This window comes from Megascapheus bottae, chromosome 16, assembly GCF_031878675.1.
Source record: "Megascapheus bottae isolate mThoBot1 chromosome 16, mThoBot2.hap1, whole genome shotgun sequence".
In the NCBI taxonomy this organism is placed as follows: domain Eukaryota; kingdom Metazoa; phylum Chordata; class Mammalia; order Rodentia; family Geomyidae; genus Megascapheus; species Megascapheus bottae.
Window position 1 is genome coordinate 15,191,438 of NC_143524.1, and position 21,814 is coordinate 15,213,251.

The following is a 21,814-nucleotide window of genomic DNA, read 5'->3' on the forward strand; positions in this document are numbered from 1 at the left end:
TTGGCCAATGGCTGGGAGCATAGCCTAATGGTAGAGTGTTCACCTAGTATGCACCAAGTCCTGGGTTCAAGTCCTGGGTACCACATGCACAGAAAAAGCCGGAGGTGGTACTCTAGCTCAAGTGGTAGAGCACTAGCCTTGAGCAAAAATTGTCTAAGTACAGTGCTCAGACCCTGAGTTAAAGTCCCAGGACTGGCCAAACAAAAAAAGGAGTCAGCCAAATCAGCTCCCCAGGCCTCTTGCAATATTTATTATGATAAATCCTAATTTTAAGATTTGGGAAAGTCATAAACACAACTTTACCCTGCTATAAGGCATGAAAGTTATGAAAGTAATTGAATTTGCTAACGTGCCTTCAATTAGATGGAGTCTCCACTTACCTAACTGTGCCTCTTTTGCCATCTGAGTCTCATGGATGATATTTCTTAAGATTTGTTCTTCCTGAATCAGCTTGTGTTTTTCTAAGATCTCCTGTTGTCTCAGGTAGTGGTCATGCTGCTTCTGGTACTCTTTCAACTCATTCAGTGTTCGCTGAAGAGATCTTAACAGTTTTTAATACCAGAAAAAGAACTTTAAAATTCTGAATTAAAAAAAAATCTATTAAAAAAAACAAGTTTCTGTTTCTTAGTAAGAACTGTCTTCTGTATACAGCCTATATCCTAAGTTCAAGAGTAAAAGTTAAGCAAATGTTATATTTTAGAAGAAAAACATAGATGCAAAAGTCTTTTCCTGGGTGTAGGTGTGTGGTGGTGCACGTAGGAGGTGGAAGATCGGCCAAGGCAAAAACATGAGACCCCCATCTGAAAACACAAACTAAAACCAAAGGGCTGGGGGGCAAGGCTCAAGTGCTAGAGCACCTGACTAAGAAGCATAAGGCCCCGAGTTTAATCGCCAGTTCCATCTCAGAGAATGCAAACAGGATTACTGAGTGTTTCACAGCCTCACACCTTCAACTAGCTTCATGAGCATAATGAACGGTCAAAATGGTGAAGATCTAGACTGACAGCACTGCTATAAATGTTCTCACTGGACTTTGTTAGACCACCTCCATGTAGAGAAGAGGAAGAGAATGGAGTTTTCTCTCAAATTTCTTGACAATGTTAACAATGATGGGATGTCATCCCACACAGATCTAACCTAATGGTCCATGGTGCAGGTGCTTCAGTGAAACATTTTCTTTCAATTACCTATGTTGAGCCTCCAATTTTTGCTCAAGTTTTTGCTGACAAAGGACAGCATGCTTCCTTTTTATAGCTTGTTCAAACCCAGGTTTTGCCTGCAAAGCGTGGTCATAACAGAGCACTGAGTGGTTGTACTCCCCAAGCATCTGAAGAGACAAAAACAAACACACATATACATGTACACAAAAAGGAAATAACATTAGCCATGGTTGGTGGCATCTGTACAGTGATTTGTAAAATCACATCTGTATCTCACTCTGCCATGAGAATTATTGTGACCAGTGACAGAGTCCCATAAAATAAAAGCATGCTATAGGAAGAAGGTGCTGCTATCCTCAAAAAGAGTATTCTATAATTTAGAATTTGTATTAATTTAATTATGATTTTCTTTTTTTGTTATGAGGTTGGGACCTTAATTCAAAATATTGTATTAAGGTGCTTTTTTTTTGTCTAATTCTCAATTTCATTTCCATTGTATAGAACAAAAGAAAGAAAAAAAAACCTATAGACAGAAAAGAACAAAATGGTCCAGAAAGTAGTAGTATGGCTCATGAAACAGCAAGTAGTATTTACTGCATAAATATTGCCCAGGGTGTAGTAGCTGGTAAAGAAGTCGCTGTCATCCAGGGCTGCATGGATCACAACAGCAGCATCAGCAGAGAAGTGTGCTCTGTGCAGAACATTTGCCAGATTGACCAGGGCAACGTCTTTATTGTGCCTGAAAGAGGGAAAGTGCAAGTAGATGTTAGGAAAGAGACAAGTATTCCCATAATTATCTACTACTTCTTGCACTTGAGGAAAAATGACATTTACTGGGCTTACTAGCATGAGAAAATAAGGTAGAGGAAAACAAGATATACGTCCTTCATTTTAAAATTATTAACGGTGCCTACTTTGACTTTATTAAGATTAGTTTACTCATCATTATTTATTATTATTATTATTATTATTTTTAAAATGTCAGTTGTGGGACTTGCTCTTCAGCTCATGGTTATGGCCCTACCCTCTGGGTCTAGGCATTGAGCTCTTCAGCTCAAGGCTACTGCTCAACCCCTGGAGTCACTCTGCCACTTCCAGTTTTCTAGTGGTTAATTGGAGAGAAGAGTCTGAGTCTAGCCGGGCATGGGGGCTCATACTTGTAACTTAGCTACTCAGGATCAAGGTCTAAAGCCAGCCTGGGCACTAAAGAACATGAGACTTTTTTTTGCCAGTCCTGGGCTTGAGCTCAGGGCTTAAACACTGTCCTTGGACTTTCTCAAGGCTAGCACTCTACCACTTGAGCCTCAACACCATTTCTGGCTTTTTGCTATGTATGTGAGGTACTGAGGGATCGAACAGTCTTCATGCATGCTAGGCAAGCACTCTACCACTAGGCCAAACTCCCGGCCCCATTATTTTTATTATTAATTTATTAAGTTTAATAATGTTAAAGTCCTTGAACTCACATCAAGGGAATTACAGATATCTATATTCATATATGTTTTTCCTTAATGGAAATGAAAAGTATTATTATATAAAAACTGTCACTCTTAACATCTGTGATTTTTCTTGTAATGGGACTAATTTTGAATAAGGAATGCCAGAGTGTTATGCAAGGCTATTTCTTCTGTATTGGTCCATAACAGTCCTGGGGACTATGGAAAATCTGAGGTACAGAGAAGAATCTTACCTGGAAGAAAAGTGAAGTGCTCTCATGGCACATTCCACTACCTGATATGGTTCATTTTTTATTCTCCAGTAAAATGAAGCCATGTTATACAGTACCCAGGAGGAGGAGTTCTAGAGATTAAACAAATAAAACAACAATAAAATACAACTCAAGACAATTTCTTAAACTGAGAATATTAAAAATAATACTAATAATATCTTGTCTCCTCTGAAATTCAAGATGAAGATGAGCAAAATAGTTCTGGTAGTAAGAAAGCAGAGGGCAAAATATACATAAAATATACCTGTCCAAAAAGACTGAGGGTCACCAGCTAGTAAGCAAGCAGAGGTACAATTCATATAACTTGTCCAACTCCAGACACAAAGCTAAAACCCTCACCAAGTGACTACATCCTGTCAGGTTGTACTTCAGGATTTGTTTTATTTTATTTTGTGGGAGGGCATTATTAAAAAGTTTGAAATTAGGGCCTCACACTTGCTTGACAGGTGCTTCACCACATGAGCCACATCCCAGCTCATATTCCTTTTTACATTGTTTTTTAGGTAGGGTTTCACGCTGTTTGACCAGACTGGGCATGGGCTATGATCCTCCTATCTATGCCTCCTGAACAGCTATGGTTGAAATTGTGTTATGATTAGGGTTGTCCAAGTTATTTGTTAAGATGAAATCTCCCTAACTTTCAGGGAGAGTGACCTGAAACCACAATCTTCTGGTCTCTATCTTCCAAGGAAATAGAACTGTACACAAGAGCTACCATGCCTAACTACCCCAAGGACTTTAGAAGACTTAAGCTACTTAGAAATAGCAGTTGCTTTAACGTGAGATTCCTATATATTTAAATGAAGGTACAAACTTCAGCAAACAGGCTTTTATGAAACATATATTTTTATTTGTTTTTTTTTAAAACCTGTCTTCAAATTCTATTTCAAGCTGTGAAAAAAATCTTTAGTATATTGTAAATAAGTATATTATTTAGTGAGTTAAGCCAAAGTTTCAACAGGTTTCTCTTATAACTACAACTTTTTGTTTTCTAAGATTCTGAATTTCAATTACATAAAGATCAAAACACTAAACTGAGCCAGTGGTGGCTCACGCCTGTAATCCTAGCTACTCAGGAGGCTGAGATCTGAGGATCAAGGTTCAAAGCCAGCCCAGGCACAAAAGGACCTGAGACTCTTATCTCCAATTAACCCCTAGAAAACGGGAAATGTGGCTTGGCTCAAAGGTAGGGTGGTAGCCTTGAGCTGAAGAGCTCAGGAACAGCGCCCAGGTTGAGTCTGAGTACAAGCCCCATGATCCACAAAACAAGACAAAACACTAAACTGGACCATGTCAAAAATTCAATTGTAAAGACATTTAAACCCAGCCCAGTCGGGTACTGGTGGCTCATGTCTATAATTCTAACTATTCAGGAGCCTAAGATCTGAGGATTCAGTTCAAAATCAGCCCAGGCAAGAAAGTCTATGAGACACATATCTCCAATAAACTGTTTAAAAAGCCAGGAGTGTTGCTTTAGCTCAAGTGGTAGAAGGCTAGTCTTGGGCAAAAGAAGTTCAGGGACAGTTCCTAGGTCCAGAGTTCAAGCACCAGGACTGCCCTGCCACCAAAAAAAAAAAAAAAAAAAAACAACAACAAAATAAAAATCAAGTAAAATTTTAGAGATTTGCTGACAGAAAAAAAAAAAAAAAAAGACACAGGTCTTCCTGTTAAGACTCTTATCTCTAAATTACTACCAGAAAACCAGAAGAGGCACTGTGGCTCAAGGAGCCTTGAGCTGAAGAGCTCAGAGACAGCACCCATGCCCAGAGTTCAAGACAAAAATAAATAAATAAATAAATAAATAAAATGAAAATAAAAAATAAACTGAATTGTATAACCCCCAGTTGGTTTCTGAAGAATTAAAGAACTACTGGATCTGAGGGAACGCTGTACAGCATTGTGAAGATGAATATAGTAAAGCAGGGTCAGATCAAAGTGATGGCACTTTGTTTCGATGGCCTGAACCAAACTAATAAAATCACCCAGGCTCATTCAGGCTTCAGGACCTTTGTTTGCCTTGGCCTGGAATGCTTTTCCTGATTTTAAAATTTTGTTATTCTTTCTTATATTTCATATGTCAGCTTAAAGTTCACATTTCCAAAATATTTCCAACTGATCAATCTAAAGTAGCCATGCAGTTACCCTCTATTTTAATTTCCAATGAAAAACTTACCACTATGGTCTACTCTCAACTAATCAGCCTCCAAAGGACACTGTAAAATCCTGAACCAGTTTTTCCCTGATTCTCTTAAGCTCTGGAATGCAAATGTTTTATATTACTTTCAGGACACAAGATGAGGATGGTAACTTAGCTACAGAAAATAATAAGAATGCATTTGAAAGTCAAACTATTTTCTTACTTTTATCCAAAACCCTCTCTCTCTGGTACACAGGATTATGTAGTTGAGTAATTTATATATTTTAATTTTTATTTATGTATTTATTTTATTTAGTATCATTCTATTGTTTAGAAATTTACTTGTATTTTCTGATATTCTTTAGACATAAAAACCATTAAAAATTACCACATTAAGCGCAATGATGTGCACTGCAGCATTATTTACCATAGCTAAAGATATGGAACCAACCCAGATGCCCCTCAATAGATGAAAGTATCAAGAAGATGTGGTATTTATACACAATGGAATTCTATGCTGCTATCAGAAAGAATGACATCACCTCAATCATAAGGAAATGAAAAGACTTGAAAAAAATCATATTAAGCCAGACCCAAAGGAACATAGGCTCAATGGTGTCCTCATTTGTAATAATTAACACATATTTAGGATTCTCCTAGCAGAGGATCACAATAGCTCAAAAGCTATGTGCATATGGTCATACAGGATGAAACCAAAGGAAATGAACTCTAAGTTGTGGAAACAAGAGGTTTATCTTTGTGATTGTTGTTCTTAATGTACTATGTGAAGTTATTTCTTTTCTCTTTTTTTTCCACTTATGGTTAATCTCATGTGGTTACCGTATCTGACTGTTACCTGGTATACTGTATATAAACTTGTTTATTTGAAATAGGGGACGGAAAGGGGAAAACAAGATGATTGGGTGGGGGTAGAGGGATGGAAAGGGGGACAAAAACTTGAGAAGGAGTATCAATGTGTGAGAAGTAATGTACCCATTACCTGACAAATGTAACCATACCTTCTCTATGCATTATCCCAACAATAAAATACAACTTAAAAAATTACCACATTATTCCGAACGATTACATCCAAACTCTTGACTCATGATACATAATTCCCTATTGCTTTCTCATTTTTCTTTTGAGAGGGTATTTCCATACACTGCTAAGGTTAGTCTCAAATGTGTGCGTTCAGGAGATCTTCTTGCTTCAGTCTCCTGAGTACAGTACATGCCATCACATCTGGCTCCTTGTCTCAGTTTTAAAAGTATATGATCCCAGCTGGGACCTGGTAGCTTACATTTATAATCAAAGTTACCCAGAAGGCTGAGTTATGAGGATCATAGCTTGAAGACAACCTAGCCAAAAAAGGCCATGAGACATTAGCCACTAAAGAGCTGGTAGTAGAGCTGTGACTCAAGTGGTAGAGAGCTAGTTTTGATCAAAGAAGCTAAGAGACAGCTCTAAGGCACTGAGCTCAAGCCCTAGTACCAACATAAAACAACATAAACAACAAACAGCATGTGTATGATTCTTTAAGAGAAAATTACAGAAAATTGTATGGCTTATGGTAAGTCTTTTCCAATTCAAACAATAGCAAATATCTATGCACTATAAGTGGATCTATCAATGTAAAATTTTCTTGCAGACTTATGTAATAAGCACTACTGCTTATTATTTGTTTTTTAGTGAATCAGTTAAAAAGTTTTCAGTATCTTTCTGGTAAGGAATACTAATCTATCCATGTTATCCTATTGTTGAAACATAAAAAACTTCTATCAATGTAATTGTAATTGTTTCAGGAACTATGGCCAAGCAAATGCCAGGCCAAGTTCAAATCCCAGTACTGCCAGCTAAAAAACAAGCAAGCAAGCAAACAGACAAACAATGCAGCAGCAACAAAACCAAACCAAAATAATTTTAGATCTTCCTCTAGACAAAAACCAGTGAGCTGGATGTTTTCTGAGGAAAGTAACTCTTGAAGTACCACAGGGGGGAAAAATTATTATAATTTTTTTTCAAGTAAAGTAAGTTTGAAAGAGCCTTTGGCTCTTTAGGTCATGATGACTCACCTTCTGCAGGCCTTCGTGAATGAGGTGACCTATGTCATCTATACTCCTTCCTAAGCGTTTAGATAAATAGGTGAAAATAGGATCTTCCTTAGGTAATAAAGGAGCAGAAAGATTAACTCTTTCTTGTACACCCTAAAGAAGAAAAAGAAATTGAGAAACAGTGAAAGGAAATTATAGGACATTTGATTTTTTTCAAACCAATGAAAGAAAAAGCTTTTATAAACAAAAGACCCAATGAAAGAAGAAAATAAGAAAAACAAAACAAAACAACAACAAAACGCCTGAAGTTCTCTACTTACTCGCAAATGCTGAAAAGCATGTATACTATATGGAAGTTCTAAAATTTTGGTACAATCAGGTTGTTCAGGGTCTGGAGGGACAGGAGATTCTGTGTCTATATAATCTTCTGGGCTACAATCAAGAAATAAGGAATAAATGGAAGTTGTGATATATAGACTTCAAGAAATGTCAACTTCCCCCGTATTTTCATGGCACCTCTACTCAGTCAACATTCATACCTTTTCAAGGAGCTACCATTAGAAGCCAAATATTTTAGGAATTCAGATTTAAGGGGTAAATAAAGAATTAGGAAATTAGCTTGGCACGGTGGCTCATGCCTGTAATCCTAGCTACTCAGGAGGCTCAGATCTGAGGATCAAGATTCAAAGCCAGCCTGGGAACTAAAGTCCATGAGACTCTTATCTCCAATTAACCACTAGAAAACTGGAAGTAGCATTGTGACTCAAGGGGTAACCACCCCGGTAGACTTGAGATGAAGAGCTCAGGGACAGTGCCCAGGCTGAGAGTTCAAGCCCTAAGACCAAACTGTAGTAACTCATGGAATGTTAACATTAAGGATTTTCAAAAACCAAATACAGTACAAATAATACTTTCTACAAAGGCTACACCTACTTATAATTTAATTAAAAACCTCTCTACATCTTTACTGGTTACTGATTTTTAAAATATTTTTTCAAATGTATTAATATGTACTTCTTAGATTATTTATCTTTCTTTCTTGCTTGCTTGCTTGCTTTCTTTTTTGGTTGGTCATAGGGATTGAACTCGGCCCAAGCTCTATCCCTGAGCTCTTCAGCTCAAGGCTAGTACTTTACCACTTCGAGCCACAGTGCCACTTCCCGTTTTCTGGCTTTGAACCTCGATCCTCCTGAGTAGCTAGGATTATAGGCATGAGCCACTAGTGCCTGGCTAGATTATTTCTGAGATATATTTCGCACATGTCTATTTTCCACTATAAGCTGTTCAATTTTCTAGTTGTATTAAACACTTTTGATACTGAATTCTACATGTAGTATTTTGAACTTCTGATTTTTAATAAATGTATCTTGTGATTGAAGTAAACTCACTACAGAATTAATTTTGCAATGATTTAAGAAAGGTCTATTTGGAAAAACAATTTTATTTTTGTAAAGAGACTCTCTTTACCTTATATCTTTGCTTTCCAAAGTAATATATGTGCCATCATACAAATCTAGGTCCCCTAAGGGCACCTTGGCTTTGATGCAGTCTGGGTCTTCTTTATTATGCCTCTGTTCCAGTCCTGTGTCTCTGTCCTCATTCTCCTCTATATGAATTTTTTGAGCAACTAATTGCTTCTGTTGAGAAAGAAATAATAACAGAATGAATTCTTCTAATAAGTCAGGTTGGTACCATTGATGAGAAAGAACAATTTTATGAGAATTTTCTATGAAGGAAGAAAAAGATTCTGAGTACGCCCTTAACTAACTTAGTGAACATACACAGCCTTTTTCTAAATAGCTATCAATAAATTCTGCAAGAATTTGTGTTCTATTACTTTTCTAAAGTAAACAGAATCCAAATTACAAGTAAACTCCTAGTTGTAGAAAAAGCAAAATTTTCCAAATGAGAGTTAGAAAACTATGAAATACAGATGCAATATACTCTTGCAAATTTTGAGTAAAATCATATGGCTTTAGAAAGAATCTTAAGATCATTTTGGAAGCTAGGAAATAATTAGATTTAAAGAAGTAAATATTTAAATGTTAATTGGAGATAAGAGTCTCAAGGATTTTTCTGCCCAAGATACCTTCGAACTGTGACCTAGATCTCTACCTCCTGAGTAGCTAGGATTACAGGTATGAGCCACTGCTGTCCGACAAAAGCATAATTTTAAAGCTGACATACTGCTATAAGAGTTGGAAGAACTGGAGTTAAGAAGTAATGTTCTTGAGCTCTTCTTGTGCCTGGTATTAATTAACGCCTAAATGATGCACTTAAGTTTCACATTTCACATGCTCAGTTGCCTTACCTCCAATTCTTTGAGGTAGTTAACTGTTGTTTCTTGTCTCATTAATATGACTAAGTCATGGGGATGCTTCAAGTTCATTGGTGAATCCACCTGAAAGCAAGCAAGCAATAAACAAATAAGTAAATAAATAGATGCTGTTTTGATGCCTCTCTGTGTTATTAAAGTCTCTCACATGAAACAATTTTTTTTTTAATGGGTCACGGGGTTGAACTAGGCCTGGGCGCTGTCCCTGAGCTCTTCAGCTCGAGGCTACTGCCCTACTCTTGAGCCAAGCCCCACTTCCCATTTTCTAGAGGTTAATTGGAGATATAGAGTCTCAGGTCCTTTTGTACCTGAGCTGGCTTTGAACCTTGATCCTCAGATCTCACCCTCCTGAGTAACTAAGATTACAGGTGTGAGCCACAGCGCTAGGTTATGAAACAAATTTTTTTTTAAAGTCTCTTACATGATTAAACTTAACTGTTCAATTATCTTTCTAATCAGTCTTAGTTGTTTAGTGAAACTAAAACTCAAAGAGTATTTCAAAAGTGACCATTTGCAGGACTGGATCATTTGCATGATGAAGCACAGAGGTAGAGCATGTACTTATATGACTTGACAGTCACACAGAAATGCTTTACATAGGCACTGGTGGCTCACACCTGTAATCCTAGCTACTCAGGAAGCTGAGATCTGAGAATCATGGTTCAAAGCTAGCTTGGGCTGGAAAGTCCATAAGACTCTTATCTCCAATTAACCACCAGAAAACCAGAAGTAGAGCTGTGGCTCAAAGTGGTAGAGCACTAGCCTTGAATGAAAAAAGCTCAGAAAAAGTACCCAGGCCCTGAATTCAAACCCTGCAACCAAATATGTGCTATGTGTGTATATGCAGATGTGTATGTATGTATGTATGTATGTATGTATGTATGTATATATGTGTGTGTACACACACACACACATATATGAAGAGAAGTTTTTGGCAATGAATTTCTAAATTTCCTTAAAGAAAATTCTATATTCAAAAATATTATTTAGTAAAAACAAAAAAAAAGATTGTTTTGATAGAACATTCTATACTTGAATAGACTGGGAAGCAACAAAAAGAAATTGCTATCATCAACTTTTTTTTTTTGTATGCTGGTCCTGGGCTTGATCAAGGCTAACACAAGTGCTCTAACACTTGTGCACAGTTAAACTTTCAGCTTTTTGGTGATTAATTGGGGAAAAAAGCTTCACAATGGGGTGACTTTGGCTTAGATTTCAGTCTCTTGAGTAGGCAGGATCACAGAAAAGTACCTACTTTTGAAGGCTATTTATAGAAGTCCTAAATCCAAGAGAAGTTAACCTTGAGATTTATCACTTACAGTTTGTGTTCCTTGGGTCAGTAGGTAACATATAAGAAAATGAAAACCTCATATACTGATAGCAGGCTTATAAATTTGTTCTCATTCTTAGAAGATTGACAACATATATCAAAATGTTCAAAGCATGTAATTTTGCCATGCACTAGTAACCACACTTCTAATCCTACCTACATAGGAAGCTGAGAAGGGAGGATTGTGGTTCAAAGTCAGAACTGGTAGAAAAGTCCATGAAAACAAACCAGCAAAGTAGATGTTTGGCTCAAGTGGTAGATGGCCAGCTTAAGAGATTCTTAAATAAGCAAAGCTGTATGCAAAGGATGCTTAGTACATTATTCTTAGCTGCTTAAAAGACAAAAGAAAGAAAGAAAAAACCCAAATGTCAAAAAGAAACAGAGCTCACCAGAAAGAATGACACTGCCCCATCATTTGTAAGGAAATAGAAAGATGTGGAAAAAAATTATACAGTGATCCCTCACCTTTTGCAGGAGTTACATTTCAGAGACCTCTGAGATAGGTGAAAATCCACGAAGTAGCAGCATCAAATACTTGTCTCTCTCTCTATATTGCAGTTATTGCATCTCCTACTTCATGGATTTCTACCTATTGCAGGGTTCTGTGGAATTTGGGATCACTGTTTTCTTTTTCTCTCCAAACCTGTGATACAATGAAGCTGCAATAAATGAACTGCAGAGGGATGACTGTAAGCAAAGTAAGCCAGACCCAAAGAAACTGGTTTCCCTCATTTGTAACAACTAGAATACGCCTATAAATCTACAAGTAAACACAATGGACAATAAAAGAGAAATAATTACACCTGGACATGATAAATTAAACAGCAATCTAAACTTTCACACAGTGAGAATAAATAAAGACAATAGCTATGTGCATTAGATCATAAAAAATGATGCTTATTGAAATGAACTTTAGGGGTCGGGAGTTTGGCCTAGTGGTTAAAGTGCTTGCCTAGCATGCATGAAGACCCGGGTTTGATTCCTCGGTACTACATATAGAAAAAAGCCGGAAGTGGTACTAAGGCTCAAGTGGTAGAGCTCTAGCCTTGAGAAAGTCCAAAGACAGTGCTCAGGCCCTGAGCTCAAGCCCAGGACTGGAAAAAAAAAAAAAAAAAAAACCAAGACGGAAAAAAAAAAAAAAACAAGACGGGTGGGGGGTGTGGGAGGGAGGGTAATGGGTACCAAGACATGTGAAAAGGTATCAATGTATGTGAATTAATGCACCTTCTATCTGGCAAATATCATGTAACCCTTTTACTAATTACAATAAAAAATGTGAAAAAAAAAAGCCACCAGTCAAAAAAAAAAAAAGAAATGAACTTTAGGAAATGGAAATGAGTGTTTTTTTATTATATTATTCAAGTTTTCCCCATTTTCTCTTCCCTTTTTTTCTTTGGTTTATTCCCTTCTGTCACTGTTTGTTTTGTATATGTTTCTCTGATTTGGGGAGAGGAAGGGGAAACACAGAAACAGTGGGACAAAGGATGAACCAATTCAGCAGTGAAACCCACTAGCCACTATGTTGGAAATGAACTGTACAACTTGGGGGAAGAGAAGTCGGGAGAGGGAAAGTTGGGAGAGAATGAGGGAGGAAGGGACACTGTTCAAAAGGAAATGTGCTCCATTAGTGAATCATGTAACTGTACTCTTCAGTACATCACCTTTACAATAAAATAAAAGGAACCAAAACAGAGACTCAAGCCAGGCACCAGTGGTTTATGCCTGTAATCCTAGCTTCTCAGAAGGCTGAGATTTGAAGATCCAAGTTTGAAGCCAACCAGGGCAGGAAAGTCTGTAAGACACTCTTTTCTCCAATAAACTATTCAGAAAAAGCTAGAAGTATTACTGTGGCTCAAGTGGTAGAGAGCTAGCCTTGAGCACAAAGAGGGACAGTGCTCAGGACTGGCAAAAAGAAAAAAAAAAGGAAGGAGGAAGGAGGGAGGGGGAAAAAAGACCATAAACAGAGACCCACTGCCCAACAGAATGGAACTCATGAGAAAATACAGATTATAGCCAGTGGCGAGAACGTTGAAGAGCTTTATGCCTGTGGGAAGCTGATTCATGCACCCTCTGCATCTATGTCCAGACCTCAAGAGATAGTTACTTCTTTGATTAAAACACTAGGTAAAAGAAACAAATGTGGTAGTATAATACTTTTGGTTCAAAGTATCTATCTAATCATGCTATTTAAGTCAAAGAGGAATATTTAAAGACCTACTCAAAGAATAATTTTAGGTTTAAATTCAACAGCTACTAAATAACCATGGTTTTATCACATTCAGAAAACATGTGACTAACATTCAATCAAGGAAATACTGTCTATTTCTTTGAACTGTTCAGTTCAGTAAGGAAAACAGCAGCTAGAGAAGATACCAAGATACAATTACTAGCAGAAGGGAAGGGAGCCCACTGACAGCTGTTTCTCTTTTAGAAGTGACAACAAATGCCATGGCTTTCTGCCAGGTAAGTTTACCAAGGGAAGGTTTAGATCTTGATATATTTTCATTGAAGAACCTTCAAGTTCTTTAATTTTAAGATGTTTTAATAATTATCTTTTGTAAATGCCAGCTTCAATTCTTCTCCTTTTGTATACCTTTTCTCCTCAGAACATAAGAGAATATGCTAAACAACTTTTAAAATATAACATTCACTCAAATCATCATTAAATCTAAGCCACGTCCATGAGTCAAACAGATGAAACGTATCCATTCCTATGTTACATACAAATGGTGAAAGGATGGCAACATGCTCCAAAATATCTAGCACTTCCACGAGGTTGCTAGAAGCCCAGGAGTGAAATGGGACAGGTATTAGAGAGGTAGGTTAGAAAAGGACCAGCACAAACACGAAACCTGAAAGCACTTCCTGGTTCTTTCACAAGGGACCATAAAAACCTTACAGATTTGTACTGTTCTATGGTGGGATGAATAGATTTTCAGAACAATCTACCTGAATCAGAAAGAAAAAGCATTATTTTCATTTACTGTATTTAAGAAGATGAAGAAACATGAGATATCAATGTTTTAAAGGCTGTCTTACTACCTTGGTGGTTTGAAGTCAGAGCAAGCACTCTGACTTCATGCTCTTTGTAACTCTTTTCAGTCTCTTGTCTTTGTACATGTGGCTTCTTCCTTCTCTTACTTGGAAAGAAGCAACTAACTCTATGCTGTTGCTAAAGGCCAAATGATTTGACTCAAATGACATAACAGTACTTTTTACAGTATTTCATACATATTTCCAAAAGAGCATTTACACATTAAGTTTTAATAGTATTCCTCCAAATATTTATCAAACAACAAGAAAAATGCATTCTTTTCCCAACAGCAGTTTGCTATTACTTACTAAATGTCTGACCCTAACAAACTTTATGTATTCTTCCTGCCATCAGTGTAATAGGCTTTGAGTAAATGTTAGGCACTTGCTATTCTGCTGATGGCTTGATAACTGCATTTGCTCTGTTCTTGTTAGCTACTACATCTCTATCTTCTAAGCATTATCACTACTAATTTCTGCTTAAAAATGAAGTAAAGTGACGAAGCCACCAGGGGCCAATAGCTAAATATGAATCGAAGCGAAGTACCTTCTCTAAGTGGGCTTCTGTTTCTATATTTACAATCAAATAACGTCTAAAGTTCATTTCTAAATCCAAACCCTTTAAAAGTCATCTCCAACGAACCACCAGAAAACCAGAAGTGGTGCTATGGCTCAAGTGGGAGAGCATTACCCTTGAGCTGAAGAGCTTAGGGACTGAGCCCAGGCCCAGAGTTCAAGTCTCACGACTGACAAAAAAACTTTTTAATTTAATTAATTAATTTATGTTTTATTGTCGGGGTAATATATAGGGGAGTTACAGTTACATTCACCAGGTAGTAGGTGCATTACTTCACACACTGATACCCATTTTCATGTTTTTGTAACCTCTTCTGTATTTTTTTGTGTTCTGTACCTTTCCTCTTATTTTCACTCTCAAATTGAGTTCACTGCTACTGTCAAATAACTACCCAAGCAACTTTTCCATTATAGACTGTTACAGTGGCAAGCAAAGTGAGTTCTAAAGGGAAGGGATAAGGAACACAGAAAAGTCTGTTGTCAACACTTTTCATGAAACTCTCTTAAGTTCGCCTTCTTAAGAAGGGCAAGATGAAAATACCAGTCTAACTTTGGGTTTCGAATAGGCTTTCATCGGCTCCTGGTTACAAGAAAGTGTCAAAACTAAGTATGTACTGTACTATTAACACATATTTGCTAGACTAGTATTTACTAGCAGTAAATACTACTATTACACACTGTCAAGAAGGGAAAATGTTTTTATTGAAGATAATTTTGGGACCAGGAGTAAGGCCCAGTGGTAGAGTGCTTGCCTAGCATGCACAAAGCCCTGGGATCAATTTGTCAGTACCATACACATAGAAAAAGAAGTGGTGCTGTGGCTCAAGTGGTAGAGCTCTAGTCTTGCGAAAACTCAAGGACAGTGTTCAGGTCCTGAGTTCAAGCCTCAGGACTGGCAAAAAAAAAGATTTCATTTTACATCTATATTTATAGATGCATTAGAAGATACACACATTCACAGGTTAACTTGCTGTGTCAAGGACAGTACCCAGGCCCTGAGTTCAAGCCTCAGGACTGGCAAAAAAAAAAAAAAAAGTAACTTTGGCTACAGCTGTAATATGTCAACCAATTTTATGAGAATCTCCATGTCAAACAATTGCCATTTCCCTAATTCAAGACTGAGATACCCACCATTTTCTACATTAACATTTACCTACTTTACATATCTAAGACATATATGAATAACATACAAAATAAAAAAGACAATTTGCAATTTTACAAGAAAGGAAAGTAAAATGTTTGATCCTATCACAGGAGTTATAGATTCTTTCCCTCTTTCCTTCCTGGCAGTACTGGCTTTTGAACTCAGGGTCTTTCACTTGATAAGTATTTGCTCAATTAATTGAACCACACTCCCAGTCCAGTGCATTCTTTCTTGTTTATGTATTTTATGACATTCTTCCAAACAAATGTATTTCAGAAGCAATGTGGCTGTTTTATATGCAACTCAGAAATGACTCTTAATTCAAGCAGCAAACATCTACTGAGCACAGCCACAGGCAGAATAAAGGCCATCAAAGAATTCCATGACTTGATCCTGGAAACTCTGAATACATTATGTTACATGACAAAAAGGACTTAAGTATCAACCAGATTAAGACTGTTAATCAGCCTGCTTTAATTAAGAGAACCCCGCTTGGATTATCAGATAGGCAAAGTAAATCAGAGTTCTTACATGTGGAATAAGGAAGTCAAACAGAGAGACATGACTAAGGAAGAATGGTCAGATGGACATACTACAGTTGGTTCTGAAGACTAATCACACAGGCCCCGAAATACCAGACAAATTTCACTTATAAGAATTCATCTTGCCAGGGGCGGGAGGTCAACGTCTGTAATCCTGGCTACTCAGGAGGCTGAGATCTGAAGATGGAGGTTCGTAGCCATCTGTGAGACTCTTATCTCCAATTAACCACCAGAAAGCTGGAAGTGGCGCTATGGCTTAAGTGGTAGAGCAGTAGCCTAGAGCTGAAGAGCTCAAGGACAGCACCCAGGCCCAGAGCTCAAGGCCCAAGTCCAATAACAACAAGAGGAAAGAATTCATATTGCCAGGAGTTTGGCCTACTGGTAGAGTGCTTGCCTAGCATGCACGAATACCCAGGTTTGATTCCTTGGTACCACATACAGAGGAAAAGCCAGAAGTGGTGCTGTGGCTCAACTGGTGGAGTGCTGTCCTTGAGAAAGCCCAGGACAGTGCTCAGGTCCTGAGCTCAAGCCTCAGGACTGGCAAAAAAAAAAAAAAATTATCTTACATATATATTTACAGATGCATTAGAAGATACACACACACACACACACACACACACACACACACACACACACGTTGCTGTGGCATTATGACAGTAAAAAACTTAGAAATAATCTAAATATCTGCCACTAGAAATCGATTAAATACATTATAGATTATGTTGTATACAACAGAATACTCAGTCTTGAGAAAGCAGGTGGTAGCTTTTTATTTCTAACATGGACAGATGTCTAAGCTTTATTTTTAAGTTACTAAAAGCTAGTTGTCAGACAAAATGTTCCCAGCTGTGTTGGAAAAAGAATTTTGTAAATGTGTTTGCAAATCTGTAGAATTATTTAAGAAGAATACAGAAGTAACATTTCACTGTGATTGTGGCTATGAACATTTTACAACTCTTATGCAGAAAAACAATGTTCTTAATTGGCCAAGACTCTTATTTCTAACATGGTGAATCAATAAATTGGCTTCTCATCCTTAAACACATTGTTCCAAACCACTCAGCATGCTGACATATCTAAATGATATTACAGGTACAAATAATTGTGCACACACAATTCTCTGTCACTTATCCAATACTGCCTGAGTACATACACTGTTTCAGGTACTGAGTTACTTTACTGAAGAAAGCAAAGTTACTACCTTCTTGAGAAAATAAGGCCATAAAAATATTTAATATAGTGCAGTGACAGATATAAGTGCTATGATGAAAACTGAAGCAGAAGAAGAATACAGATAGGAGGAGATGATGCTTTAGATAGAATGGTAAGGAAAGAGGTACAGACACACTGTGAACAGAAGCCTGAAGGAAGTTGAGCTTTGAATTACTAGTTATGATAATACCTGCAAAGGAAGAAGCAAAAATGAGGTTCCAAAGTGAAAAATAAGTTTGATGAGTTTAAGACTATTCCCAAAGCTGTTTTTGCTGAAATTTAGCACACTAACCAAGGAGGAAAGTGGCTATGTCACAGATTTTTTTGGGGCCTTGTAGGTCATAGCAGAAACTCTATGTCTTAATTGTTGTATGCAATGGGAGGCCACTAAAGGTTTTCCGATACTTTGTTTTGCTCAAGGGAAGCACATGACCAGACTAATTATATATTAATATATATATACACATATATATTTTCATTTTAGCTGTTTCTGGGAACAAAAGCTATTGCCAAAGTGGGAGCAAAAAGTGAGTTAAGAATAGCACAGGATAGGATCAGGAGGGAGTGATATGGACTAGGATGGTAAAAGTAAAGTGGAAAGACATGGGTGTTTTCTTTTTTTTTTTATTGTAATTAGTAAAAGGGTTACATGATATTTGCCAGATAGAAGGTGCATTAATTCACATACATTGATACCCTTTCACATGTCTTGGTACCCGTTTCCCTCCCCCCCCACACCCCCCACTCATCTTGGTTTTTCCCCCTTCCCTATCAAATTTCAAATATCCAAATACAAATAAATTCAATATATCAGATAAAAAAGTGAGATACTATACCAATATGAGATAACCAAGGGACAGCAAAGGAGATGAGAGACAACATAGTACATTAAGGACAACAATCATTCATTATATGGCTTTTGTTTCACTATCCTGGAGGTCCTTTCAATTAGTTTCACATTATATGTCCTTATGTATCAAGATTTTGCTCTATTGCAAATCTCTGCTAGTAGAGCCCAAGGTTTCTACTGATTATGACGAATGAGGGAAACCATTGAGCCTAAGTTCCTTTGAGTTTGGCTTACTTCACTTAATATGATTTTTTCTAAGTCTTTCCATTTCCTAACAAATGGGGCGATGTCATTCTTTCTGACAGCAGCATAGAATTCCATTGTGTACAAATACCACAACTTGTTGATCCACTCATCAACTGAGGGACATCTAGGTTGGTTCCATATCTTTGCTATGGTGAATAGTGCTGCAATGAACACTGTTGTGCTAGTGGGTTTAGTATGTCCTTGTTTCTGGGTGGTTGGGTAAATGCCAAGTAGTGGAATTGCTGGGTCATAGGGGAGTTCTATGTTTAGCCTTTTGAGGCACTGCCACACTGCTTTGACATGGGTGTTTTCTGATTACTGTTAAGCTGGGTATGAAATGTGAGGGTAAGAGAAGTTAAGGAAGAAAATAGTACTATAGACACGAGCAATTTGGTGAATGGGAGGACAGGTTTGATGGGTGGAAAACACACAGCTAAGTAGAGATGTTTAGAAAGCAGCTGGACATATGAGTCTGAAGCCCAGGGAAGGTCGAGACTGCAGATATGATCCGGTCCTCAGACTACACAAGATCTGCTGTACAAGATCTCATGTGCAGAGAGAGAAAGGGGGCGCATCAACACTTAGTACTCATCAAAGGGTTCAGGGGAAGAGAATGAAAAGTCCTGGCCGGGAGTCTTGAAAATAAATCAGAAGGTAGAAAGGAAAATGCTGAGTTGCTAAGAGCTAAAATAAGAACTGAGACTTAAACTTGATAATGAGGAAAGCCCTGAGTATTTTGATAAGAGCCTAGAGGTGAAGGATTGGAAGGGCTTTACAACAGAACAGGAGGAGGAGGAGGAGTCAGTCTGCACAAGTATCTCTTTGGACATGTCTCTTTTAGATGCACACAAGTTTCCCTTGATTTTGCTTTTGCCATAAAGGAATTTAGCTGAGAGATAGGCACTACTTATATTCTACTCCCTATCTTTTGGAGTGCAAAGCAGAGCTAATTTTGACTTGAATGGCTGGCAAGCCTTTTTATTCTTCATTGCCAGGAGTGCCTCCTGCTCACTTTCACAGTGTTGCTTCCAGAATGGCATGGCTGATTCTAATCCTTCTCAACAGTGCAGCTGCCATTTCTCATCTGTGTCAACTCTGCCCCTTCTGATTGTTTCCTTGTTCATCATTTTTCTTTTCTTGTTGCTTCTCATACCTTTTCATGTCTATGCAATAAAGATGACCTTTCAGACATGACATCAACAACACAGGGTGATTTCCCTTGCAGAATATAACCTGTCCACAGCATCTAGGTAAGAGCATAAACTCTGAAATTATGGCCCTTTCTTTCCCCCATTGTGGAGAGTCTAAGGACTAGTTAGGTAGGTTACTCAGAGCTTTAAAGGTCTTCAGGAAGTCTGAAGCTTCCTTTATGCTAAGTATGCAGTTGATGATCACACTAGTGATACTGTGAGGCTTTACTCAGACAATAAGGCAGAAACCACTTATCAGACTTGCTTGCCATTCAGTCAATGGTAGGTACTGCCGGTTTGGCAGTGTGGGAGATGCTAGAACTGTAAAGATGGACACAGTACTCCTTCATGGACCATGTATGATTTTGTTGGATATTTAGATGAGTATGTGGACACCTCATGGTGCAATGAATGCTTTCAAAAGGAAATTCAAAGCCAGGGACTAGTGGTTCAAGCTTATAATATTAGTTCATGAGGCTAGGATCTGAGACAGAGGTTCAAAGCCACCTTGGGTAGATGTATGTCTTATTACTCCAATTAATCAGCAACCAGCCAGGAGAGGTGTGGCTCAAGAATTAAGAATGCCACGGGGTTGTGGAGAAAGAGGAACCTTACTGCACTGCTGGTGGGAATGTAAACTAGTACAGTCACTCTGGAAGGCAATTTTGGGGTTTCTCAAAAAACTAAAAATAGACCTTCCCTACAATCCAGTCATACCATGCCTGGACATCTACCCTGAGCATCATAACCCAGGATAGGATAAGGACACCTGCTCAGCCATGTTCATGGCTGCACTATTCACAATAGCCAAGCGATGGAAACAACCCAGATGCCCTACTGCAGATGAATGGATACAAAAAATGTAGTACATATATACAATGGAATTCTACATAGCCACCAGACAGGATAAAATAATGGCATTTGCTGGGAGGTGGATGTATCTAGAGCAAATCATGTTGAGCGAGATAAGTCAGGATCAAAGCAACAAAAGGTGCATGGTCTCCTTGATATGAGGATCTTAGATCAAACAGTACAAGAGCGATGACTCAATATCTGGGTACCCAAGGTTACTGACACAGTCTTGGAGATATAAATATAACAACATATATGATGCGATATATACTCTATAGACATAATGTTATATAGATTGATATGTATGTATGACATACAAACTCTCAGTTTAATTTTAATTATGTTCTAATATTTATGTGCCAGTGAGTATATATAGAGATTCCCTTCTTGAATACTTGTTTATTAAGCATGACATGTGAAATAAGATGTAAACAATGTGTTAATAAAATCTTTTAATAAAAAAAAGAAATGCTACTCTTATATCAAAGACTCAATTGCTCTTTTAGAAACCTATCTTGTACTTAAAATCTCACTCTTCAATTTCTTTGGTCAAAAATATGATTGGTCCAGGCACAGTGGCTCATGCCTGTAATCCTAGCTATTCAGGAGGCTGAGATTTTAGGATCAAGGTTCAAAGCCAGCTCGGGCACAAAAGGACCTGAGACTCTTATCTCCAATTAAACTCTAGAAAATGGGAAGTGGGGCTGTGGCTCAAGTGTAGCCTTGAGCTGAAGAGCTCAGGAACAACGTCCAGGCCCAGGGGTAGGGTGGTAGCCTTGACCTGCAGAGCTGGGGGACAGTGCCTAGGCTGAGTTCAAGCCCCCCAGCCCACACAAAAAAAAATATGACTAGACAAAATGAAATTATATGGGATTCCTAACAAATGTTACTATTCCATTTAAGTAAATTCAAGAGTTAAAAAAAAAAAAGGGAGTGCCAACCAAGCAGTGAGTAAAAAAGCTGAGTGAAAGCACGAAGCCTGGAGTTCAGGCCTTGGTACCCACACCAAAAACAAATAGCCAAGCACTGATGGCTCCTACCTTGTAATCCTAGCTACTCAGGAGGCTGAGATCTGAAGATCATAACTCAAAGTTAGCCCAGACAGAAAAGTCTGTGAGACTCTTATCGCCAATGAACTACTTAGAAAAAGACAGAAGTGGCACTGTGGCTCAGACAATGCCCGGGCTCTGAGTTCCAGCCCAAGGACTGGCAAAATCAATCAATATAGAATTATTTAACACCAGACCCAGATTAAACCCTTCAGCCTCCATGTTAACTAAATCTGATAGCTCTTCTTTGGGTCCTAGTTGCTGAAACACTTATCAAACAGTCCTTTTCCAAGGGCTTTATAGCATGAGATCTGTTAGGAATCCCTTTTGTTGCCAGTGATTAAAATGCTCTGTACTCCCAAGACATTTGCCTAATTG

General features: G+C 37.9%; 1 protein-coding gene across 1 annotated transcript in view; it reads right to left on the reverse strand.

The window, feature by feature from the left end:
* Ttc17 (tetratricopeptide repeat domain 17) overlaps window positions 1–21,814 on the reverse strand; it is an 80,126-nt gene that overhangs the window by 52,025 nt on the left and 6,287 nt on the right. The window contains exons 2-9 of the mRNA XM_090347866.1: window positions 9,389–9,478; window positions 8,545–8,714; window positions 7,398–7,509; window positions 7,099–7,230; window positions 2,851–2,960; window positions 1,755–1,899; window positions 1,188–1,327; window positions 381–541 (exon numbers count right to left, since the gene is read on the reverse strand). Coding sequence (XP_090203992.1) covers window positions 381–541; window positions 1,188–1,327; window positions 1,755–1,899; window positions 2,851–2,960; window positions 7,099–7,230; window positions 7,398–7,509; window positions 8,545–8,714; window positions 9,389–9,478 — 1,060 coding nt within the window. The remainder of the gene's footprint in view (window positions 1–380; window positions 542–1,187; window positions 1,328–1,754; window positions 1,900–2,850; window positions 2,961–7,098; window positions 7,231–7,397; window positions 7,510–8,544; window positions 8,715–9,388; window positions 9,479–21,814) is intronic.